The sequence below is a fragment of the Psammomys obesus genome, unplaced genomic scaffold (genome assembly GCF_907164565.1).
Source record: "Psammomys obesus unplaced genomic scaffold, mPsaObe1.curated_primary_1811, whole genome shotgun sequence".
In the NCBI taxonomy this organism is placed as follows: domain Eukaryota; kingdom Metazoa; phylum Chordata; class Mammalia; order Rodentia; family Muridae; genus Psammomys; species Psammomys obesus.
Genome location: NW_026593286.1, coordinates 32,833,328 through 32,858,986, shown reverse-complemented (window position 1 = coordinate 32,858,986; position 25,659 = coordinate 32,833,328). Strand labels below are relative to the sequence as shown.

Sequence of the window (25,659 nt, the reverse complement as noted above, 5' to 3'; positions counted from 1 at the left end):
ATACATCTACTATAAAGCAACTGGGATATGGATACTGCTGTTTCTTTGGCAGTGAAAGCGCCATGGAAAAAGTGAGCACCATCCACTCCACTGCTGCACAGCCCCACCCCCTCCCTGGTGACACCAGTGTCCTGGCTCCAAGCAGTCTGGTAGCGTTGGTCATTTCAAATGCCCTGTAAGTGCAGACGAAAACTGCTTATATGGAATGATGCCTACAGTTTTGCTTTTTATTTTAATTTCGGCCATAATTTTAAAGTAAATTCAGCACAAGATGCAAAATAACCCTACACATGCAGAAAATTAACATTATTGTTTAGGCAGTCTGCCTCTTCCATGTAGCACTCCATACATGTTAATTCTTTAATTCAACTTATTGAGAAAAGTTAATCATGGAAGTAATCATTGCTGATCTATTGTTATCAAAAGACCAGTCTCCCTGACTACATGAATCATGAATGTTATAGGGCCACTGCACTTGGGAAAAATAGTAAACTAGCTGGAAAACAAAACAAAAATTCAAAGTGACCTTGTTCTCTGTGTAAAGAATTCCCAATTTATAGTGAATAAAGTTATAATTACTCTTTTCATAAGTTGACTATTATTAACTCTTTAGTTCAATAACTAATCAATAGGAAAGGAAAGAATTATTTTAATAGAGTATTAGCTTCCTAAGGATATTAGGTATCTGAATTAAATGAGCAAAATTTTCATCTTTCCTTTTTCACTCAACTGAGAGATTAAGATAATAAATAAGGCTGGCTACAATATAATTCCTGCCAAAACAAAACTAAGTGTGTAAATTCAAGTAAGTTCATCTACATTCAATTCTACAAATTAACACGAAGTTCTTATAATATATGATGCCTCGTGCTCAGACTGAGGAGAGCACAAAATGGATGTGTGACTACGGTCTCTTCCTTCTTTGACTGCAATGTTTTTTCAAAGAGCTCTTTTGTCCTAGAAAAAGGATTAGCCAAAATCTGGGACCTGTATTCCAGCTAACTCTAGATTAGTGGTTCTCAGTCTATGAGTCAGGATCCCTTGGGGGGCAGAATATCAGCTATCCTGCATATCAGATATTTACATTACAATTCATAACAGTGGCAAAATTACAGTTATGAAGTAGAAATGAAGTAATTTAATGGTTGGGGGTCACCACAACGTAAGGACCACTGCTCTAAATTCATGGGAAGTCCTTTAGGAGTTCAGATCAACTCAAGTTCTTGCAAAAGGCAGAATGAAGGTCAGTATTAGTGGAGCAAGTAGCAAGCTGAAGAACCATCTCCCATGAGGCAGCGCATCTCCAATGTTGGCATGTTACAGAGCACTTTTAGGTAAGAGCTTCCAGCACTTGAGGAGACCAAAGCGCTTCCTCGGTATTGACTTTGAGGATCACATGAGGGATCACCTGCTTAGGCAGCAATCTTGTGTCACTGATCAAGAAAGCCAAATACGTCTCTGATTTTCACATGCTGGTTTGCCCCACAACCACACCAGACCTCAAAGTGGCTGAATGTGTCCTGATCTGGACACAGAATCTGTGACTGTACATCTTTCTAGACTATTGCCTCCTACCACCATGGCCGTATTATTTCCGATTCTGTTTCTGTGCAAGACAAATGGAATCCGAGACTAAGAAAACTCTCAAACAGCACTGCATGAGAGAAAGCTGAGCCTGGTTCACTGCAAACCACTGCCTCTTTGATCACCACAACGGACTGCCCAGCATCTATTTCTGATGTCCTCACTAAGCTCCCCCCCATAACTACTGATTCATAGGCATGACCCCAGCCCACTACGTCGCCACAGCAGCTCATTCTCAGTTCTCTCCCACCGCTACCTCCTCTCTTCCCATGACCCCAGGCACTGCCTGCCCCACCCCCTCCCAGCTTTGAAGCACATGACCACCTATCTTTCATCTGCTCAAATTGTCATCTGAGCAGTGGGGCCCACCTCCCACTGGCTCAGTCCTCTTTCTTCTAGGTCTCAATCATGCTTAAAAGTCTCCCCCTTTACTCAACGTCTTGCTACCTTGCTACTCTCTCCCTTGTTGGACACACAACTTCCGGGTCTCAAGCAGCTGGCAAGTAACTTACTCCACAATCAATGCTGCCTCTGCCTAGCCAGCCCTTCTGCTGCCCTTGTTGGCATTTCAGTGCCTCTTGCTTTCATTCCCCTCCCCCTTTCCTATTCATAACTCCTGGTCCTTGCCCTCTCATAGAATCCATCCCTCTTCTGCACCACTGTCCAAGAGAGTCCTAAAACTTTACAGGCAATTTCTGTTGCCAAGAAACTAAAAGGTAAGTCCCTATTGCTGAAGAAACAATGCACTTCAAACCCAAAACTCAAAGGACCTGAGCTAGATGTGACCTGAAAGCTTTCTCTCTGAGGACTAGCTTTCATGGTACTGGAAGGCGCCATGCAAGCTTCCAAGGGAGGGAAGCAAGTCATAGTCCTTCCCAGCTGTGACAGCTATGAACAGTGACTAGGAAACCACATTAACCCTTAAGGGCACAACACTGTCACACATATCGTGGTGGTAACCAACAGCTCTCTAATTGGAGTTAAGGTCTGCTCACTAAGCACAAATCATGTCTGTTACTGGGAACCTATACAACTACCTAGGTCTAGTGAGGTTGGAGAACCTATAACCACCACTTTACTAAACCAGCATAATTCCTAACAGAAGTCATCCTGGTAGCCACAGACAGTATAGCTCTTGCCCCTCATAAAAGAAAACTTTTCTTTGCAATAAACAGGTATCATTATAGAAAGCCAAAAGCTGCCCAAAATACAGAGAAAAAGTGACCAGGTGGTGCAACCCCAACGGACACATCTAACAACACAACTCCTGCGCCTAAGGCTCAGAGGACATCATGAAGTGGGGGTAGGAAGACTTTAAAATCCAGCAGAATGGAAAATCTGATGTAAAACTGTGAGGGAAGCTACACCCCATGAAATCTTACCGACATGGCTGCCTGAACAATAGCTGAACATGGACAACACCAACTCTAGACAGAGAACTGTAGGCAGTTAAGGAACAAAGAAAGAGCTAAGGCAGTTAAGGCAGTGGGAGCAGAAGAAATAGTCTCCCTTAGGGGAGAAGCCCCAAACTGATTATCCACTACCAACTGCTCAGCTCTGAAACCAAACACATACAAGTAACATTACACAGACTGAGCAGGGGTGGTGCATGTGTCACACACGCATGTAAAATAAAAGTGATGAATTTGAGAAAGAACAAGAGTGGCTTCATTGGAGGGGTTAGAGAAAGGAAAGGGAAACGTAATATTTTTATTTCAAAAGATAAAAAATTACTGAAGAAGAGGAGGAGGAGACAGAAGAAGAAAAGGGAGAAGGAAGAGGAAGAGGAGGAGGAAGAGGCTCCTTTGGTTCCATTTGAGCTATCAAGTCCAAAAAATGTCCCCACTAATTATTCTCTATTATTGCTCTGCTCTTAGTTCACTGGCCCTTCATCTTGAATGGTCCACTGACATTTCTAGCTCCTTACCTAATTCTTATCAACTTTTGTATCAACAACTTGCTGTCCAGTCAGGATTTCCTATTTCTGTCAAAACCACCACGAGCCTCTAAGTTCAAAAGCTTAGCTCCTGACTTAACTCCTCTTTCTTTTTCCCAGATTGCCATCGACCCTCACCAGGCTTCACTGACTCTCTGCCATTCACGTGGTGGCTTCCTGTCCTTCTCACCACTGTCATGCAAAGCCCAGGTTTCATGGCCCTCGCCACCTTCACATATTATTCTAGAGTCAATATTCTCCTGTTACTCCAAGGTAGGTGGACGCTGCTTCTTCCTCACAGTCACATTGTTTCCACCATGTACACACCTGCAGAATCACCATGCCCAGCTCTCTGGAGGAATATTTTTAAAACTATGGTTATTATATTTTTTTTTTCTGAAAAAATCTTTAGTGGTCCTCAAAATGTTGCATCTGGGCTTCCAAAGCCCCATAAGATGTGAGCTCTATTTTCCCAGCCATATGCCCACAGTTACAAAACAAATGCCACCCATACAAATGGTCCCCCAAATTCTGTCATCACCAGGGCCTGACACCACCCCAGCCCCACTCCAGCTACACCCTTCCTTCCTGTTCACTGACTGTCATGCTTTTGGTCTCAAGTACCCTCAAACACACGGGTATTGACGGCTCAATTCCCTAAAGTGGTGGAGTCTAAGCGATCTTGAACGGAAACCCACAAAACCATGAGCCAAGACGGAAGCTTCTCCTTAGAAGCTCATTATCTTGGGTTTTTGCTATACCAACAGCAAGCTGACATGAAGACCAAAGTCCCTAGGCATCCTGGGAAACTTGCACAATGGTGTCATGACAAATGGACTGCCATTCTAGACATAAGGACCAAAACTGTAAATGTGCCATGCTCCTCTACACCACTTCGAATGTCCTCACCATATACAGGTGCCTAAGAAGGTCTTCCTTCTCCTCCCTGCAAAACCCTGCTTCTTCTAACTCCTGTGTTCCACCCTAACCCCACTCCACTTCTGCTCCCTGCAAAAGAAGACTGTGACCCAGCAGGTGAATTGTGGGACATTTCTCTTTCTCACCACTGCATTAGCTCCTAACACTATAATACAATCCCAGACATACATCAAGAGATGTTTCCACTGCAAGGCTGAGGGCAAAACAAACTCGGAAATAGAAACCACATCTTACGTGTTAGGATGTTGCTCATGGACATCACCACTGCAGAGGGTCTGAGACAAGCATTCATTGAATGTTTGTTTAACCACATCATTTATCTAGTTATGGCTGCAATGCTTCCTTTTTGGCACAGAAGGCCTATGTAATGATCCCTGCAATAGTCCTACCACTAGAATCCTTCCTGGTATGTAAGGGAGATGCTCAAACTTATTTACAAATGTTAAAATACATGCTATTCTATTATCTGCTTTGTATATATTACAGTTGCTTAGAAACCATGGACTTAGTCTTCTTTCAGATTATAATTATCTGGGAGAGACAGATGATGGATGGATGGGTGGATGGATGGATAGATGGATAGAAAATTGATAGCTAAAGAAAGAGAAACCTATCTTTTTAAAAATATATTTTAATTGGAATTAAATATCAGATAAGCTCCTTTCTTTTACTCTATCAATTATGTTATTAAGAACAATTATTTATAGTTCTTTAAACACTCATGAATAAAAACATCCAGTCCAAAAATAAGCAGCTACCAGCATAGCTAAAATGCGCTTCCAGAGAACCAAGGAAGGAATTAACTTATGTGGGCCAAGCCCTCAAAAGCACCCCTCACACAGCATTTTTCTGCTTGCTGACACGACCAATACATCTGATTGGACCATCAAGCAGCCCAAGGTGACACCAGTGATGGCAAAAGGGAAAAATATACAAGGCTCTTCAGAAAGCCTAAAAACCAGCAAGGTAGAAATGGTTGGCTGCAAAAATTGTGTTTCTATTCTCCTGAATCCAATATTTATATAAAATTCAAAGGACTTGGTGTTGACATTACTTTCATAAAGGGATAATATCGGCTTCCTTGCAAGGTACCTTCATTCAGACCTGAAGGTGAAAGCAAATTCTTTCCATAACTCAGGAGAATCAGGTAGACAAAACTAAGTCCCTTTCACCTCATCAGAGCTAAACAGCAGCAGAGGCAGCAGGACAGAGAGCTGATTAAAGGCATTGTCCTGACCACCGACACCACCGTGGCGAAGCAAGGGCTGCCAGAAGAACCAGGTCAGGAGACACTGATTTCTCCATTCAGCTCTGAGGCACCACTTTGTAAATGACACAATCATTTTTGGGTACAAGAGGTGCTTTAAATGTGGTAACATTATATCATTTCGGCTATAATGATCATAATTACTTATTTCTTTTAATCACAACCCACTTACCCACTTTAGTACAGAGGACTAGTTCAAGGAGTTTAATTTTCATTCAACATCTAATCTTTGTGTTTACTGCAAGCCTTCATGAGCTTTGTTTACTATCTGAATGCTGGCCTGGACGTTTGATCTTGCAAGAGTAGATTAGACAGGGTCAGATAAAATACTGATTACTAGAATAAACCAGACTCAAGGAAGTAACACTGGCTTTTTTTTTTAATCCTCTTTTCTCCCAGCTTTGTAATATTATTTTTTTTCAAAATAGGCTCAAATAAACAAATAAAATTAAGAAAACTAGCAATCAGAGTGTTTTGAGCAATGATTAAGAAGAGGAAAGTGATGGGATGATTTTCAACCCTAACCAAAATATAGGGTTTGGTTTGGTCCATTCATTCTGCTGGTATTATTCTATGACATAAATAATTTTGTAATAGCCACCAACATTTGTATGAACTTTAAATGACCCTTCAGTTCTTGAGACATATTAAATACTTGAGAAGAATCCCAGTAAACACAATTCATTTTGATTTTAGTAAAAATATTTTAGATATAAATTTATGTGAATCTTCTAATCAAGAATCCATTCAAAACCGATGTGAATGCCTTTGTTGGCCCCCTTCCTCTCTGTTCCTAATAATCCTGTGAAAACGTGAGAATGGAATTGGTGATAGTACTGCAAACGCAATCACTACATGGTTTCATTAAAAGAAAAATTATGGGATAAGTTTATATCTGGAGTTTTTATAAAAAAAATAACAGTTTTTAATTTTAATAACAGTTTTAGGATTAAAAGCTAAGTTTTACAAGACAACTATGAAAGTAACATACATGGAGTGAAGCCCCAAACCTTGAAAATGATTCTACAGTGACATGAATGTGTCTCAGCGGCTACGATTACCTCTGTGCCCACACTAATAAACCCCTCAACATTGAATGGCTGTTCTCTTTCCTTTTGGATAAAAGTACGACGTGTTCTTCACAAGGAAGAGTGGCGTGTTCCTGAAATCTAGCTCAGATGCAAATGACAGGGTGAACTGAATGGCAAGGTTTAAAAGAGGGCACAGAGCAGTGGAACAACCACCACCCATGTTCCTCAGGAGCAGAAAGTCTGGGAAACCGGAAGATACAAACCGTCTCCGGGTCTCTCCTAAAGTAATGGTAATACTAACTCAAATATGTCCCTGTCAACCTTGATTGTCTTCGAAATTAAAGGAAAAAGGTAAACAGAGCAAGGCCTTCTGTGATCACTGGGGAAAATAAAGTCAACAGACTAAGCCAAACCAATTTAGGACTTTTTAAAGAGTAAGTGTAAATAGTTTAGATATAACAACAACAAATTCAAAAAATGCACATTAAAATGTTTACTTCAAAATGGAGACAATTCCATTGTATATAGTTTTTAACATCTGTTTTTAATGATATCAAATTATTGATTGTTCATTTTTCTCATATTTATTTAAGCATTAACTATAGAACTTGCAATCTGATCTTTTTTTTTTATCCTTCTAGTAGACTCTTATTTTTGCCAGGTTTGAGTCCTATTTTGCTTTGATGTTTAGAGTATATAATTATTTTACTGTTTATTTATTTCTATGAGAATAGAAAAAAGAGTTGACCTGGGAGATCTAGATGTGGCAATTTGTAACAGAATCACACAGCTTATGTTCAGGAAATCATGGTTTTGATTAAGAAGCAACCATTTAGTTCCCACTGTTTTATTAAAACAGACATTAGCAGATAATAGGAAACATATTTAACGATGCAGCCTGCATTTTGTTTAGGACATCAGTAGGCTAGCTGCAGATTTCCTTCTGCAGCTAACATAAGTGTGGCAGACGCACACTCGTAACTTGGTGAGATGGCAGGGGGGAATGTGCCTCTCAGACTCTAGCCTTCTCGGAGGGACGCTAACGTACCAGTCCACTTTGGCTGCTATGGACGTCCAGACTTGAACGCCATTACTTCATTTTGAAAAAAAGATGGGCACAGGCAAATGTGAGAAACCCAAGCATGACTCTTTTGTGAGAAATGGTTCTGGACAGAAAGTCCTTGCAGTATACATCCTTAGCAAGAAGCCCGTATCAAATGAAAACAACCCTACTAGGCCCAACACTTCCTCTTTCCAGAACGTAGAAAGTTAATAAAATGCACTTCTCTGGTTGCTTGTTTTCTGTACACTATTCTACCTGTCATGCTTTCTTTGTTTTTCTTCCCACTCCCTGGGCTGATGAATCAACACCACTTGAACTGTTTTATGGCAGCTTGTGTTTACTTCACACATACCTTAACCTTCCCTTTTCTCCTCCTACTTACACACACACAGATACACACACACTTTCCAACAGCAATAACCAGCTTTTTGAAAAACATGTGTACGCAATGTCTGACAGCCTCTTCAGGTGTGGATCCTTGACCTACTGAATAAAGTCAAGGCCTCAGGCTGCTGTTGTGGCACTTAAAGATTTAACTGTGCATTTATTATCTTGACAAAGAAAAACAGCTTAAAGAATTGAACCTCTGAAAGAGCAGACAACTCAAGCACACACACACACACACACACACACACTCATGTACACACATGCACACGGACACACTACAGTGGTGACTGTAAAATCACTAGACTGAAAAGTTCCCAGGCTTCTAGAGGCTAGCATAAATCTAGCAAATAAAAGAACACACTCTCTTCCTTTCCTTACAGCAGCAGATGAATATGATCTAACAAAAGACCTTGAAACTGCATGGTTCTTTTTATTTTATTTTATTTTATTTTATTTTATTTTTTTTTTTTTTTTTTAGTCAAAGACGATACGTTCACATTTCAAGCACTTTACCAGTGCAGTTTTAAAAAGAAAAACTTGGAGGCAACACTTAGAGAAAAGAAAGCCTTCTGAACCATACAATCATACCAAATAATGAGGTATTCATCTTCTCCTATGCAGGCATGAGTACTAATATTTAAAAACAAATACCTAAGCCAGAATCAAAAGGGCTCAAAAATGTTTGAGAATATGTTGAAAAGAAATTGATCTTAATTCAGTTTGCAGTACACTTAACTTCTGGATAGCTCAACATTTTTCCTGTAAGTCATGTATTTAGCATAAACTTCTCTCCCTTTTTCTTGATCTGGATTGTGTGGCCGATGCATCAGAAAGCTTGTTTGCTCAAGGGCAGTCTTGTAAAGAAGCTCTCAGACACTCAATAGCCAGAAGTATTGCTTTGATACATGCCTGTCTCCCCCAGGAAGCCTGCAAGTAATAAAGCACGATTCAGCCCTCAAGTCTACCTATCCTCCAGATCATCACATGACTCTCCAATGGGGCCAGTGAGCTGCCAGCAAGCCCATGAACACCTACAATAATGCCTGATGGGACAGTGTCACAATCTTGCAAACTATAGACTGGAGTGGCCCTCAAAAATCAATGTCACTGACACACACACACAAAAAATATCCCAAATCTTCTCAAAGACCAATCACATTGTCTGAATTGAGAGAATAAAAGGACTTTTACATGAACATGTTTGCAAAGGTAAAATAATGCTGGTATATTTACAGGGCTGGATGGTCTAAATAGCATGTTATTCATTATGTAAAAGAATTGTGTTTTTAAGGCTACACATAATTTCTTATGTACCAAGTTACTTCTGGTCCTCCTCCTTCTACCATGACTACTGTTAGTGCATCTTAGCTATTATTCAAAACTGATTCTGTGTCAGTATTATCTTATTTAATCCAGACAGCTACTAAAGGGTCCAGATCGGTGGTTCTCAACCTGAGGGTCGACCAGATATCCTACATATCAAACACGCACACTATGATTCATAACAGTAGCAAAATCACAGTCATGAGGTAGCAACAAAAATAATTTTATGGGTGGGGCAGCATTAGGAAGGTTGAGAACCACTGACCTAGATACTTTTATTTCTAATTTTTAGACGAAGATACTGAATCTATTCGAAGTTAACTAATTTGAATAATTTGACCAAATTCATATACTTAGTAAGTCGAACACCAGATCTGAGTTCAAATCTGCCAGACCACAGAAACCTGCTGGTTACACTCCACAGGATTTGTTTCTAAATAAACACATCAAAATTCTATTTCCAACCAAAGCTTTCCTGATGCTTTGGCAGTCATTCCAATTTGTTAATCAGTAGTCAAATCCTAAGTGTTATGTAACACAGAATAAAACTTTTATATTTCCAGCCTAATGGATTTTGGCATTTATAGGGTCACTGGGAAAAACAAAAAACTACCGAGTTGGTAAATACACATATTTAAGACTTGTTCTTGTAGTCTAAATACTATCTTACTTATAGTTCTTACTAAACTAAGGGTTGAATTTTATGACAGAATGTTAAGAATCTTACCTTCAAAATTACTTATGCATGTACATATATGTAATAAATAGAATCTATATTTAAGGTCTATGCCAAAGAGCTAACAACATAACACTTTGACCTCAGACTTTACAGATAGGCTTTAAAGACAAACAAACAAAAAGCTGGGATTACCTTTAATCTTCTTATACTTTTTATACCATCTCCCAAACTCCTGGCACTTGGTTGCTGACACATTGGCATAATATGTGCTATTTACAATGGATGAAATCATACTCTGAAAAGAAGGGAAAGATAAGTTAATCGGTTTCACAAACACAAATATCCCTTTTTAGAGACAAGAAGAGACACAGCGCAGCCCACACGGGTTTGCTTTGTCTTGTCAACATAAAGCTATGACTCCCCTGCGAACTCAATGATTTACCAACAAGCGGGACAACCTGAGTTCACTGTCCCCAAAGTACACTCATATAATAACAAACGCCAGTCTAGAGTGCTGTCCAAGATGGAGGGAGCCACTCATGCCGATTAAAGACAGAGTGAGGGACGGCCAGGCTGCTGAGCCAGAGCACAAGGTGACATCAGATGCTCCAGCATCCACAATCCAGATAATGCTTTTCAGATGTCTCTGTTCCTCTTCCAACTGCAACAAGCTTACACAGCCAAGAATCTGAGAACATCCGTGCTACACACTGCAGAACAACGTTTAGGGAAATAAGTTAAATTAATATAATTTATAGAAACGTGTGATTATCACTTGTGTGAAAATTCACCAAATGAGAAACTTAACGGTGCTATTTTCGAGCAGGGGAAACCAAACCTAACACTTCAACTGTGTTTTAACCAAAAATGAATTAAAGTTAAAACTTTCCGAGTGCTCACACTCAAGGCTGTTCCTGCTCTTCCTCCCTCCCTCGCCTCAGATTTGTTTGTTCTGGGGTTAGAACAAAAGCAAGGGAGAATGGACTGATTCAGCACTGGGGATTTTAAATATGAGTTGCACATCTTGACTTCAGTGTCCTGCAGAGTGACATTTTCTGATGATATCGTATGTCTGGGCCAAAACTCTCAGCAGATGCCCGCTCGTACCTGAACAGACTGTGACATTATATATGGCCATTTCATATGGAGATTTGATTTCTGTATGTGTTGTGTAACAGCAAATAAATGGGCATGAACATGCACCACATAATGTCTGAGATCGTGCCTTTCAGTCTCATATGCCAAAAAATAAATAAATAAATAAATAAATAAATAAATAAATAAAAGGAAAGAAAGAAAGAAAAAAGAAGGAAAGAAAAAAGGCAGATGGGCATGGTGGTGCATGCCTATAATTCTAGCACTCATGGAGGCAGAGGCAGGTGGATCTCTATGAGTTAAAGGTCAGCCTCATCTACAAATCGAGTCCAGGACAGTAAGGTTACACAGAGAAACCCTGTCTCAGAAAACAGAAAACAACAAAAAGTCATCCCCAGACATGGAAGAACTCAGGAAATGTTAGACCCTCTGATGACATCTCTACAAAGTAGGAGAGACGGAGGATGACAATGAACTGAAGTAAGCTACTTAGCAGGAACGGTCACACGTCAGCGGACAGACCCACATCTGCCTCAGGCTTGCTTCCTTTTTTCCCATCATGATGCACACCTGGAGGAAGGAATCTCTCATTCCAGTTAAAGAAACCTCTATGGCCTTTTCCACATAGCAGACGGCTTTCTCTAAATGACATTTCTTTCCCTCTAAGGGAAGATAGCAGAGAAAGCTCTATGCTCTCAGGACCTGAACAACAACAACAACAAACCATCAGCACATAAGACTTACAAATCCTTGCCTGCTGCCCTAGATACTCTCCCTTGGCCTGGCCTGCTCTGTAACCAAATAAAGCTGTGCAGCACTAGGCTCCACTAGCTCCCTCTCTGGACTGAGATCAATTCGTTCTTCCTAGACAGTGGGACCTTGAGGAAAGTGACAAGCTGCCATCTCCGGTCCTCCCCCCTTCCCCCTTCTTCTTCGTGTCTCACATAGTTCTGATGTGGGATATCTGAGTCATTGCAATTTAACACATGAAGGGACAAGGATGAAATTCTGAAATGCCAAACTGAAATGTCATAATAATAGAAATTCTAACATGAAAGCTACCTAATAAAAGCTGCCTGCCACAGCCACACTGGGGTGTGAACTCGCAAACATGCTTGCCATCTTTATATCTTGCTATGAATGTTGTCTTCTGGGAAGGCACTGGATAGACAACCACAGCAGGAGTCAAAGTCAGACTTCCTCTCACAGACAAGTCTAGAAAGCTTCCAAGGACTTTCCGGAGCTCCCCTTTAACTCCTCCTGGCTCAGAAGGTGAGGCCGCAGCCCACCCGACTCTGGTCCCAGACAACCCCTCACTCCGTCACTCTCTTAGCCTTCCCTGTACACTGCTCCAGCTACCCATTCCCTGGCGCTGCACAAGGCCGTCGTGAGCCTCTGTGGGGAGGCAGGGAGAAGGTGTCCTCTACCGGCTCTATCACCAGGGCTTAAATTTCATGCAATTGCTTTAAAGAAAGGAGGCAGGGCACCTGCCTCAGTGAAACTCTCTTCCCCAGATTCTTATAAAAAAGAGTTTCTAGTCTCTACTGCTACAGAACACGGAATGGATTTCAACTATGAACTAAGCAAAAGAATTAGGTAGAAAAAAAACAAAAACAAAAAATGGACACTCCCTGGCTAATGAGAGCTTTGAACTACCAGAAAGACTTCACTGATTTTGTGATACAGTTATTCATATAAACTCTCTGCATAGCGTCCTCTCGGTAGTTTTATAGCTAAGTTGTTACACACGTCATGAAGACTTAAAAACACGGGTACATTTTGGAAACAGTGCATGCAGCAAAGGTCATGTCGCCTCACCAGTGGTGGCACCACCGGTATGTTGGAAATTCCGAACATAGCTAGTGACAGGCAAAGCTTCGAGGAGCTAACACAGGCACACAGTCCTCTTTTCGAGAGGACTTGAGACACAGAGGATGGGCATGCACCACACACGCCTCACTCTAAGGCAGTTTAGGGCAATTTAATATCACAGACACAGGGGTGCATCTTCTAATCAGTTAACACCCTTTGCCGTTCTATGCCACTGGGGATCCAACACACAGCCTTGCATATGTCAGGCAAGAGGTCTACCACCAAGCTAATGATATCCCCACAGCCTGTCAGTAGCGCCTTGAACGAGTCAGTGAAGGCAGAACGGGACAAATATTGATTAAAACCCTTCCCACCTTCCACTCTGACAGCATACAAACTCATTCTTCTTACTGCTTTTTTTTTTTTTTTTAACTGTGTGTGATTTTAGAACTCATTATCTTTTCTGTTGTCTAGTCACTCCAGGACAGCCACACAGTTAGAGTCTTAGGATCCCCATATCCTTTTGGCAAATGGGGAAGAGGTCAGTCAATGTTTTCAATCCAGAATGCAAGTGAAACTGGACATGGATTAAAAAAATGACCTGGGAGATGTGTGTATTGATATTTCTAACTCGGAAAATGAACTGTTGGGGGGGGGGCTTATATTAAAACAGCTTTGCGTCCACAGAGCATGCCTCACTTGTCTTGGTAGTGGGTCACGAGAAAGACGAGATGAGGGTACCCTTGACACAGGCCTGAAACTGCCTCCACGCAGACTGTATTTCAACATGGCCTGCAGCTATGTACATAGCCTGTGGTTTACTTACTACATAGACGGTGGTGGTAGACACACCTACTTTATGAATAGTGCTATGCCTTTCCAACTTGGAAACACTTGAACTTTTTGCAGAATTCTTCATGATGAACTGTAAAAATGTTAAGCATAAAAACTGTGGATGGGGAATAAATTCAAGTGTGCTATTTTCTAGTCAGCTCAGCCTTATGCAGCACGTACTTTGCTACTCGATCCTTCTACAGTACACTGTTTGCTACTAGTATTGGAAAGTAGTTTCTTTTTTTTTTTTTAATGAAAGAGAGATGGATGCTAGGAACACTGGGATTACAGGTGTGTGCTATCATGCCTGGCTTTAAATAGGTTTGGGGGAAAGGGGACTTTTCCCCAAGCATGGGACCTCATGCTTCTACGGCAAGTACTTTTGCACACTGAGATATTTTCTCAGTCCTGGTTTTTAAAAGATAAGTGAATATATAAGGTGCTATGCTGAGTACAGTAGCACACACCTTTAATCCCAGCAGAGGTAGGCAGGTATCTGTGAGCTGGAGGCCAGCCTGGTCAACATACTAAGCTCTGGCAGAAACACAGTTACACCGTGAGACCCCGTCTCAGAAAAATTAAAAATAAGTACATAAGAAGGTATTTGGAGAATCTAAATATACTAGAATTGTTTTAGTTCCTCCAAAGTCAACTAGCTGTCTTGAAATCACTCTACGCCAAACTGCAAGAGGACAAAATACAGTATTCAACACAGTGATGTGCTGTGGAAGGGTGCTTTACTCAGTGAGAGACAGCACAGACTACAGTGGTCCTGAAAGATATGACAGAGCGAAAAACCACCTATCTCCCGGTGACATAGCACTGTAACAAAACATATTCCCGCCATGTTTTTGCAATCATTCTCTGGTAAACAATTGTACTACGCTGCCAGTTGTAGAAAACTATAGCACACACATATGGATTAATATGCAATGCTTGACAGTGAGCACAGACAACTCTGCCACTTACTGGTTTATGTGACTACTATATTGTTCTTTGTTCCTTGTTCTGGAGTATGCTCTCCTACCTACAGAAGTTCACTGGAAAGTCATATGCCATGCTAGAGCTGTAGCACCTTTGTACACCTCTCGCGTCCTACGTCTCTTGATTGCATCTGAAGGCCACACTGAGTGATTGAACTCACCATCTAGATTTTGCCATACACACTCTGTATGTTCACATGATGATGATGAAATCATCTGAAGACTCATTTCTCAAGATGAAGCCCCATCGTTAAGGGACACATGACCGACTATACTTATTTTAGCTAGATTGCCATGTCTAAAAATACATCCGCTTTTAGATTTCTGAGATAAATTTTAAACTCATTTGTTTTTTGTTTTTTTTTTAACTAGCCCAGGCAACAGATGTCACACCTGATTATAAGTGTGGCTCAATTTCCAAACTGAGGGCTTACAGGCTCAAGATGAGAAATCTCAATTGACCAAAGTTAGATATACTGGAAAATGCCACAAAGTAAGCCCAGCTGCGGGCCTGGGTGATCTCATGCTCACGTGCCATCCTCCGGCCTCCCACACATACTTTCTTTGACTTTATTTGATTTTTAATTACATTTGTATTTCTTTATTTAGCTTGTGAGGAGGCACACACAACACTTAGATGTTAGAGTGTAGAGGTTAGAGCAGCACTTCTGGGATCCAGTTCTCTCCTTCCATTATATGGGTCCCAGGATCTAACTAAGGACCGCAGGCTTAGTGGCCACTAAATGCTCTCGCTGACCCTGGTGGTTTCTTAGGAGAAGAAGCTGACTAATAAAAAGAAGGAAGTATTCCCTATTGCCTCTGTCAACTAACACAGCTCAATGAGAATGCTTCAGATGTTTTGCAGACAAAGTAAGAAACAAGGTGACAAAAAACAAAAACAAAAACAAAAACATGAGTGGAAGTAGATGTGACGGTTCACTTATATAGCCCCAACACAGGAAATGGGGGTAAAGATGATTGAGAAGTGACGGCTGGCCTCAGCTACATAGCAAGGCTGAGGACAGCCTGAGATACATGAACTTTGTGTACAAAAAAAAAAAAAAAAAAAAAAAGATGGGTATGGTGGCACACGCCTATAACCCAGCACTTAGAACTCATAGGCCGACAACTCTATATGTTCAAGGTTAGCCTGATCTATACATAGCAATTCCCATGCCAGTCAAGGCAACAGAGTAAGACCTTGCCTCCAAAACAAAATGAACATGTAAGTGATGACGTCTAGTCCTTCATGAGTCAAAGACTTTAGAATTGTAGAAATGGAAGGAACCTACAGTCTAAGAGTTAATAGCAGGCCGGTGTGTGGTACCCATCTTTAATCCCAACACTCAAGAGATAAAGATGGGAAGATCACCACATATTCCAGGGCTGCCAGAACTACACAGTGAGACCTTGTCTCAAAACAAAGGCAAACTAACAACAGGAAAGAACATATATCTGTTTGCATAGAACACTCAGGAAGACAGAGGCCTGAGCACCTCCCTTTCCTCAAAAATGAAAGATAAAATGATTGGATAACTTTTGCCACACTCCTATTGGCATGGCAGGATTGATTTGTGTAGTGTGATTCTTACAGTTGCTTGGATGCAGACATGTAACACACCTGCTGTGAAAGAATATTCCAAAACCAGCGAATGGCAGATGCTGTACGAGTGAGAATATCCCGTGGGAAGGAGATGGTGTCTCCTGGCTTCCCTATGTACTCTGCAAACACAAGGGGCAGGTAGCAAGTGACAATGTGGTCACTTTTGGGGTTTGCAGGCTGCTTCGTGGTGTGTCAGTGAATACAATAAGCACAAGACACTTTCAGCGTAGTAAAGGGAAAGATTATTTTGCAAGTATTCTTTTGTGTGTAAAATCCATGCAGTGTCATGGAATGGTGTCCTTGCACTATCTTCTCCCTAGCCCCACTTGTGTGAGGGTGTAGAGTACACAAACTCGTAGAGAGAAATGAGAAGTTACCAGTTATCTAATGAGATAGAAAAATAGAGAATTATTATTCAGGGGTCATAGACACTGTGTGGGGTGACAAAAGTTATAAACAGGTGGGTGATGGTCCTATAGCATTGAGAATGTACTCAATACTAGTTACCTACAGACTAGTTAAAAGACTAACATTCTTTCAGATATTTTTAGCACAAGGACCTAAACTTCTATCAAGACACCAAAAGCATGGGAAGATGCACGGCTTTGTAAATTTTTTTTCCCTTCAAATTTTCAGTTAATAAAGCTACTGTGGGGCAGCCCTCTTGGTCACCATAAGAACCTATGATGAGCCATGAGTGGGCAAGGTCTGGTGATATAGATGGCCAAAACCCTCAAGACTGAAGGTTTTGTAGTCACAGCTAAGAGTCAACAAGACACCGGAAACTGTGTTTGTAACACACACAGGCTGCTGCGTAGGAACAGCCTTTATGACTAGATTCGGTGACTCACAAAGGCATCAGGGGACAAGGAAGAGACTATCCCAATTTAAGCATGCTTTGAGAGGTGAAGTAAAAAAAAAAAAAAAATACACAGACACACAATAACCTATACTTCCTTAGCATCTGGCCAGACAGAACAGCTAAATCATGAGTTTCCCTTAAACACACAGGCTGCAATTGTTGCCTTTTTATGGACTTCTCCATATTTCTCTTCTGTCCTCAGGGTTTCTTTTGTAAATTATAGGCCAGTGGGATGTTCAAGAAAACATATACTATCCACAGAAACCTTTAGATAACTGCCAAGCTCCAGAAGGAAAACCAAATACGACTTAGCTTTGAGTCCTTTCTTGGAGCACTTCAGTTTCCTGTTTTCATGGTTTCTTTCAGTTTATGATCACAAAAACCATGAATTGTCATTGTTTCTAATGGTGCTTTGTGTGTGTGTGTTAATTTTATTTTAAGGAACAAAAAAGCTTCTATGGGTATCTATACCATGAAGATCAACTTCTAACAGCAAAACAGGGCAAACAGTCACCTAATCATTGCAAAACGTAAGGTCGAGCATGGCAACCCCATCCTGCTGGGAATGTCAATTTAGGAACTAGAGGCCTGGCACAAGGCCTCACCTGGCACTTAACTGGCAGAAGAAGTTTCAACATGAAACTTAAGTGACTCCCCGTGCCATGATGTCCTATTGACACAAAGGGAAAGTGAAGGATTGTGCTTGTGAAGTGTTTCGGACATTCACAGGGACTTCAAGCCATTAGCAAGAAAGAATGGTTTTCACCCTGAATCAGGCTCCACCAGCGCAGTGTGAGTGCGGGAGCAACACAAAGAAGATGCCTCCTGCAGACACTGACCTGGGAGAGAGGGCATTCTTTGGCTAGCGTGCTCTGGTTCATCTCTTTGAGCAGTTCCTTTAAGGCATTTCGGACCGTGGCATGGTTCCATTGCTCCGCGGGCAAGTCTTCCAACTTCGAGCAACTGCAAAACACAGCGAGAGCGAGTCACACATGAGCCTCCACCACGGCCCTGGCTGCAGAGGACAGAGGTGCTGTGTGCCTACTGGGCCCCATATAAGTGTCAGTAGGAGATCTAGAAGGCTCCCAAGAGAGGGAAGGCAAGCAGGCTGCTTCCTCAGACTTCAGGGGACCCCGGCAGAGGTGGACCCCCATCCTAACAGTCAACGGAGACTGTCACTCTGCAAATGAATATGAAGATGTCCTGCTTCTAAACCTCGGACCTTCCCGAACAGCGCTGAAATGGACCAAAAGGCTACAGCGATGGGAGGTGCGCAGCACTGCTAATCCCCTATACATCACAGGATGCCTTTCACCGAGCAACCATCACAACGAGAAAGACAGCACTAAACCTGCTGAAGAAGCAAATTCTCCCCTCAGCAGACCAACCAGAAGACGGCCAGGGGATCTGATGCTTCAGATGGTATTCGCTAAGCTCCTGGAAAAGCCTACAGAAGCCACAGGAGGAGGCAGAGCCCTCCTTCACCTGCCCTCAAGACTTATAATGATTTAACAGGCGGCCCCTGGGTGACCAGTTCACTGCCTCTGAAAACAGCATAAGGCAGTTGGAATGTGGACTCTAAAGACGCCTGGTGAGGCATCCGCCGCTTCCCTCCTCTCTCCTCCCTCTTTTCATTTCACCCCCTGTCTAAAAATGACTGGAGACAAGCTGAACTCCACAGTGAATCTCAGATCCATGAGGCAGCTCCGGGAGGAAGCAGACAGACAGCCGGTCAGAAATCCCCACCTTTGTAATTGGATCTTCAGCGTCACAACGTGATAGACATCTTGCAGCATGTCGGCCACAGTCGCATCAGGGGCGTCTGTCACATAGCTGAGGGGGAGAGGGTTCCACCTCCCCAGCTTGATTATTCCTGCCCAGGAAAGAAAAACACAATAAACATCTATCTGCAATTTACCAAACCCTTCCATAGCTTGTTCAGTGTCAACAAGGTCATTCAGTAGTCAGCGCTGGCTGCCCACTCCAGTACTAACGACCCAGGGCAATGAGGTATTCCTTTCTGGCCAACAGCTGGGTTAGTGAACGACGCAGGGGAGATAAGGGATGAAAAGGATGGAGTTTAATCACAGACAATTGGTTCTTTTATGTTTTTCGGCGTCTTAAATTACTTAGAAAATCAGACACATATTGCCTTTCCCCCAAAGTCTTGTTTCACAGTCTAACTTAAGACTGATGCTAAATATATAGGGCTGCTGATTTCATAGACCAAAAAAAAAATAAAAAATAAAAAATAAAAAACAACAACCAGGCTTCACATAATATAAGACTTGGTTCCAAATTGAACAAGAAAGCTGCTGTGTAGGCTCCACTCTCAGTCACGCTGTGAATGGGGTGTGATTCCCAGGGCACAGCACTTGGCCCCCCTGGAAAAGAATTCCTCTAGCCTTCTGGTTCCAAGTGTCAGGGCTCAGGACAAGCCAAGATACCTTCAGCTGCCTGTTTTTATTCCTGGGCTCTTTCTCGAATGACAATAGTGCCTTTCCCCTGTGGGTTTCCTGGTGTCTACAGTAAGCCTGGATGACAAACAGAAAAGCTCCTGGGTAAGCTCGGGCTGCAAAGAGCAGCAACTTTGGACATAAACTCTATTGCAGGAAGATTCATGGGATGCTCAAGCAGCTTGTCGTAAGATGCTAACTTAGTCATCCAATGGGCCCCTCTGGTCTGGAGCACAGGGCACACAGAAAGTTGATGAAGAAAAAATAAAGAAACTCATTTCACAAATGACACCGGGTAACAAAAATTTTATTTCCGTGCTATGAAAAAATCTAATGGTCCCCACAGGATGCCAGAAATTGTCACATATAAAAACGTTATGTTTTAGAGATAAAAGAAAAACAGCATTTTTTATTTTTCCTTTTGACAATACAGGTGAGTCTAAGTACACTGTTCTTTCAAAATACATATATTTTTATCACTGAAGAAAGAGAACACCTGTACACCCAAAGGTGCCTTTAGAAGAGTCACAGAATGACTCTGTAGCTGTGGGGCAAGGTTCTGAGGGTAGGGAATGAGCTTTCTGGTGAGGGCATGCCCTGTCCAAGATGAAATAAATGAACGCGTACTGCCTGACATAATGCTTGAAAACAGGGAAGAAACAGAACAAAAATATTAAAATGATGCACTGTTTCAGTATTAAGACTTGACAATCTGCTGCCGAATATGCTACAGTATAAATAGTGCCTGGACTCGGCTCCAGCAGAGCAGCGCAGCTCTCATTCATGGTGCCGTATGTCTCCAGTTCTGGCTCCTTAAGTCATCTTTCCCCTGCCAAGAAAAGCTGTTTTTTTGTGGGGGATAGTTTCCCTAACATTGCCTCTCATGACAATGAAAAGCGCACAGCACGCAGCTCTGAGTAGACAAGAAATGAGCATCCAGGGCCCCCGGACAGCCACCCTGGAGCGGGCAGGTCTGCTCGCTTCCTTCCTTTTATCTTTTCCGGTGTTTGCCATATTAAATAGTCACCACAGAACAGGTCCAACCTTCCACCTTTCTAAGAAAGGCATCTTGCAATTTTTACTCCCGTTTAAAAAAGTTTTCTGTTTTTTTTTTTTTTTTTTTCATCATGCATGAGGCCCTAGAACCCCTGACCAGATGTAGCCAATAGGCAGCTCAGTCTCCATGTGGGAGGGAGTAAGGGGAGCAGGGGAGAGTCTATCTCTGGCATAGACTCTGATGCCAGCTCTTTGATCACTTCCTCCTGGTTGGGGAAGGGCTTGCCAGGCCACAGAGGAAGAGGATGCACACACACAGTCCTAATGAGACTTGATAGGCTGGGTTCGGATGGTAGGGGAGGAGGGCTCCCCCTTTTTGAGGTCTAGGGGAGGGGAAGAGGACGGGAGGGAGCTAGAATTGGGATGTAACGTGAATAAATTATAAAAAAGAAATTTAAGTTAAAAAAGAAAAAAAAATGATCATGATCATCCACAACTTTAACATAAACTGATCATGTCCTAAAGGCACATTTTTTTTTTTTTTGTATATAGATAAAAGGGAATAAAGGAGAAAACAATGTCAGTGGCTGTGCTCTCTAATCAGCCCAGAGAAGAATCTGAGTTATTTTAGTTACTGTGTCCCTGATGCTAATCTGAAGAAAATGAACCCTACATAATTCCAGGGACAATTCCCAGGGACATTCATCCTGCCATGTATGTCTGTAGTTCATTCCCTTTGTTTTTTAAGGAGCAATTCCACAGTGTGGCCACACACAACCAAATATAGCTGTGTGATTTCATTTTCGTCAAATCCAAGAGCAGCGAGACTGACTAACCTACGGGATCAGAAATGAGACAAGCAGGCAAGAGAATTCACCAGGAAGGGTCTGCTTGTTTGGGCTAGTGGCTACACACATATGAAATTTGTCAAAATTCAGCAAACCAGCCTCCTAATCTGGATATATTTATTGTATGTAAATTATGCATGCCAGGCATGGTGGCAAATGCCTATAATCCCAATAAATTCAAAGCCACCGTGGGCTATACAGTGAGTGTGAAGCTAGCCTAAGCTACATGGTTAGAGTTTATCTCAAAAAAAACTGGGGGATGGCTCAGCCAAGAAAGTACCTGCCATGCAAGATCAGAACCTGAGTTCAGATCCGGGTGGGACATGGTGCTATCTCTCCCTTAGGGCCAGGGAGACTGCTGGTCAGCCAGCTTAGTCAATCAGTGAGCTCCAGGGTCAGCGAGAGACGCTGTCTCGGAAAATAAGGTGAGCACCATGAAGGGAGACACTCACTGTCTGACTGTGGCCTACAAGTGACAGGAAGGTGTGCATGCATGTGCGCATGCACACACAAACATACACATGCACTCAGAATACACATGTACGTGACATACACACACGCGTGCACACACAAAATAAGCTGGCTGTGGTAGCACATGTCCACAACCCCAACAGTAAGGAGAAATATCAAGAGTCCAAAGCTGTCTGGGCTACATAATGAGACTGTATTTTAAACACACACACACACACACACACACACACACACACACACACACACACGTTTACCCAGTAAGTAAAAAAATAAACTATAATTTTCCTTAAAGGGAGGGGTGTACAGGAAGTAATAGACTGAAGACAATTATCCCCATTTAGATGAACTCCCTCTCCACCTTGATGAGCCAGAAAGAGACTTGTTTAGGCTGGAACTAGACACACAGGTGCCTGAGAGCACTGAAAATCTCCACTCAGAGCATCTGCTCCAAGCCGGGTCCACATCTTCAGGGGAACTGAGGGTACATGCTAGCCTCTCGGGCGAGGAAGGCAGAGTATGCTTTTCCTTCTCTGCACTGTCTAGAGGTCACGCTGTATACTCAGCTGTCTAGCTGTGGTAGAAGGGCTACAGTGGTTCTCTTCAAGGTGCCTTCCTCCAGGCAGGGTTGTCTGTCTAAAGCATTAACCCACACTGGAAACCATTCTTTGGAACAGCCTCCGTCCCTGATTTTAAAAAATTGATAAAAACATTACTTAGAATAGTAGTCAAATGTTAATTAAAGAAATCAAGCTGGGAAGCAGTACACCATAGCAACTATGAATGAGTGCGGGCTTCCAAGGGAGCTGCCACTGATCATTCCTGGGCTCTACCATCCTCTGATCATGTGACTCTGGCAAGTGACTTAATTTCTCCATTCCTCAATCTGCTCATCTGTAAAATGGAATAAAAAAAGGAATTTGCTTAAAGGGAAAACATAGATGTTACAGGTAAAGCCCATGGTAAAAAGCTTTCTCCTAAAGAGTAGCAAAAAGCATGTCCAGTTCAGATGGTTTGGAATCCTTGCCTCAGTTACTTCGGTGTGATTAGCAGCAAATCCTGTGTGAGTCTGGAAAACTGTGAGATTTGGGGGCTAGCTGTTTAGTTTCTCTGCACACCAGTTTTCCTGTCTATAAAGTGGGGACGAGAGCCATGCCCACTTTCTGCTTTTCTACGACGTTTTAATGCAGCGGGATTGCCACATAACAAGTACTCAGTAATGGGCAAACATCTTTGCAGATTTCTGAGGGAGGACATTACAGCACCTAAGCAAAGCTACAGGAGATGACTCTCTCCTGGAAAAGGGCTGGATGACTAGAGGAAACTCTAGGGGGAGAAAAAAAAATACTGCAGCAATCCAGGCAGGAGCGGTTAAATTTCAACCTTGGCAGACTCAACCTAGCCTTCAAAGTGGGGCCACCAAACCTTGCAGTGAAGGGAAAAATGAATTGCCATCATGAGGGCCAGTTCCTGCCTCACAGCATTAAGGAAATCTCAATAACGCTGTCGTTATTGAGTAATAGTGTAAAGGTGTTATTTCTAATGCTGCAATCCAAGCTTCCTAACTCCAGCAGGTAAGAAGGGAAAAAATTTACTGAGGTCAGATTGTTCTGACACAGGAGGACATGCACACGAGGCAGGTAAAGCCTATGGCGGATCCTCAAAACCTGAAGATCACTTTTCCTGCTCTGAACAGGTTCCACACTCTCCCTCTGCCTAAAGCACTGATCTCCAGCAGTCACTTCTAGGATCTTGAACATTCTTTAGATTCCAACCTGGGACTGCTTCACCTCTAACGGCTCATCTGAAGCAATCTTTTCTCTACACAGCCGCACAGACAGCACCCATACTTGGCTTGTGAGTCTTAACACAATATCCCTTTATGTTACTATACAGGTACCAAGTCTTATTTTTTTTCCCCCTATTTTGTTTGTCTGTTGTTGAGCCAGGGTCTGACTACTACGTAGCTAAGGCTTGCTCAAATTCATGCTTTTCCTGCTGCAGCCTCATGAGTGCTGGAGTTACCATGGTTATGCCCATCCTCAGTCATATGTCAACCAGGGCATTGATGTTTATTCTGATGAAAAGTAACAAATGAAGCCAATGAGTAAACAGGTGATAAGCCCAAAAGGCAGGAGAGTTGGCTACATCTAGTAGATCTCTGGGGGAAATGCTCCCTACAAGGAGCCACTGTTGACATAAACAGTGTCTCCCAAGTCATTTTACTATTTCCAAGAAATGCATCATCTGCAAACATTCAGAAAATGCCTGGTGTTGAAGACTATTACAGATGCAGTTTCAAGGTCTTTGAGTCACAAATTATGGGCCTTTATTTTGGAGTTGAAATTCATACAAATGTTAACATGATTGAATTGAGCACAATATAAATAAAACTGTTTATACCCAGACAAATCTGTTCATTCTAAAATACAGAATGCCAATCCACTCTTTGTGTAATGCATTCAGACCAAATAACAAAATGCAATTGTAGGTAAATTTCCCATTAGTGACATAAAATTAAGTTGGGAATGGAAGCAATTTTTGTCTAAAATTAAAAAGATACAACAATGGAGACCACTTTTTCATTCTCTCAATGTAATATACTTCCAGAGTCATAGAGTTGGCATTTCACAAAAGAAAGACTCAAGTGTTTGTGTTGGTGTTTTCCATGTTTTTATAAGTTTTTAATCCACAAGAAACCATGTACTCTGCAAAGACAAGGCAAAATCTGTCTTTCAAAAGACTAACCTTTAATATATAAAAATCAGAGTCTTTTTGATACTGCAAATTGTAGCTGAATAGTATGCAACTGAAGATTCAGGAAAGTACTCAAAGCGGCAGTGAGTTTGGCGATATTCAGAACATCAGAAGGGTTTATATGTAGTGTGAATCATCGATTAAAGAAATTTCTCACGTGTCTCTATGAGTCACAAGTATGCAGATAAGCCAATGTATCTTGTCCCTGCTATTACAGTGTTCGGATAGAGAAGCTTCTTATTGCTAAACACACAACTACGTAAAACCACTACGCAGAAAAGCCAGGATGACAACCTTCACTCCTGTCCTTCAAATGTAAGAAGTACTCCTTGCAATGAAGGGTCTCATCACGTCATATGCAAGGTGCATGCAAGTTCTCACCATTCCCAGTGACACGGGGCGGGGGGAGGAGGGTGCTGACGAAATCCATTGAGGAGACAGATGCATGCAACCAAACAAGATATCAACAGTGCCCTCATAATTCAACCCAGTGAATAACTTTCTGGTATTCCAGGTGCATTTTGACATTAATTTTAAAACCAAAGCGAAAGCTCAACCTGAGGAAAAATGAGACATTAGCTTTAATATCCAAAGGCTGGAGTTTATATATCTCATAACTCCCCGGGAATGAGTTCAGCAAAAAGACTGTCAATAAAAACTCCAGTCCCAGAATAACTAAGCCTTGGGGCTCTGGTTCTTCGTATTATTTCCACAATACACCAACTGCTGATGAGAC

General features: G+C 42.0%; 1 protein-coding gene across 1 annotated transcript in view; it reads right to left on the bottom strand.

The window, feature by feature from the left end:
• Window positions 1-25,659, bottom strand: part of Satb2 (SATB homeobox 2) — a 169,156-nt gene that overhangs the window by 78,688 nt on the left and 64,809 nt on the right. The window contains exons 3-5 of the mRNA XM_055616685.1: window positions 19,145-19,271; window positions 18,238-18,361; window positions 10,402-10,504 (exon numbers count right to left, since the gene is read on the bottom strand). Coding sequence (XP_055472660.1) covers window positions 10,402-10,504; window positions 18,238-18,361; window positions 19,145-19,271 — 354 coding nt within the window. The remainder of the gene's footprint in view (window positions 1-10,401; window positions 10,505-18,237; window positions 18,362-19,144; window positions 19,272-25,659) is intronic.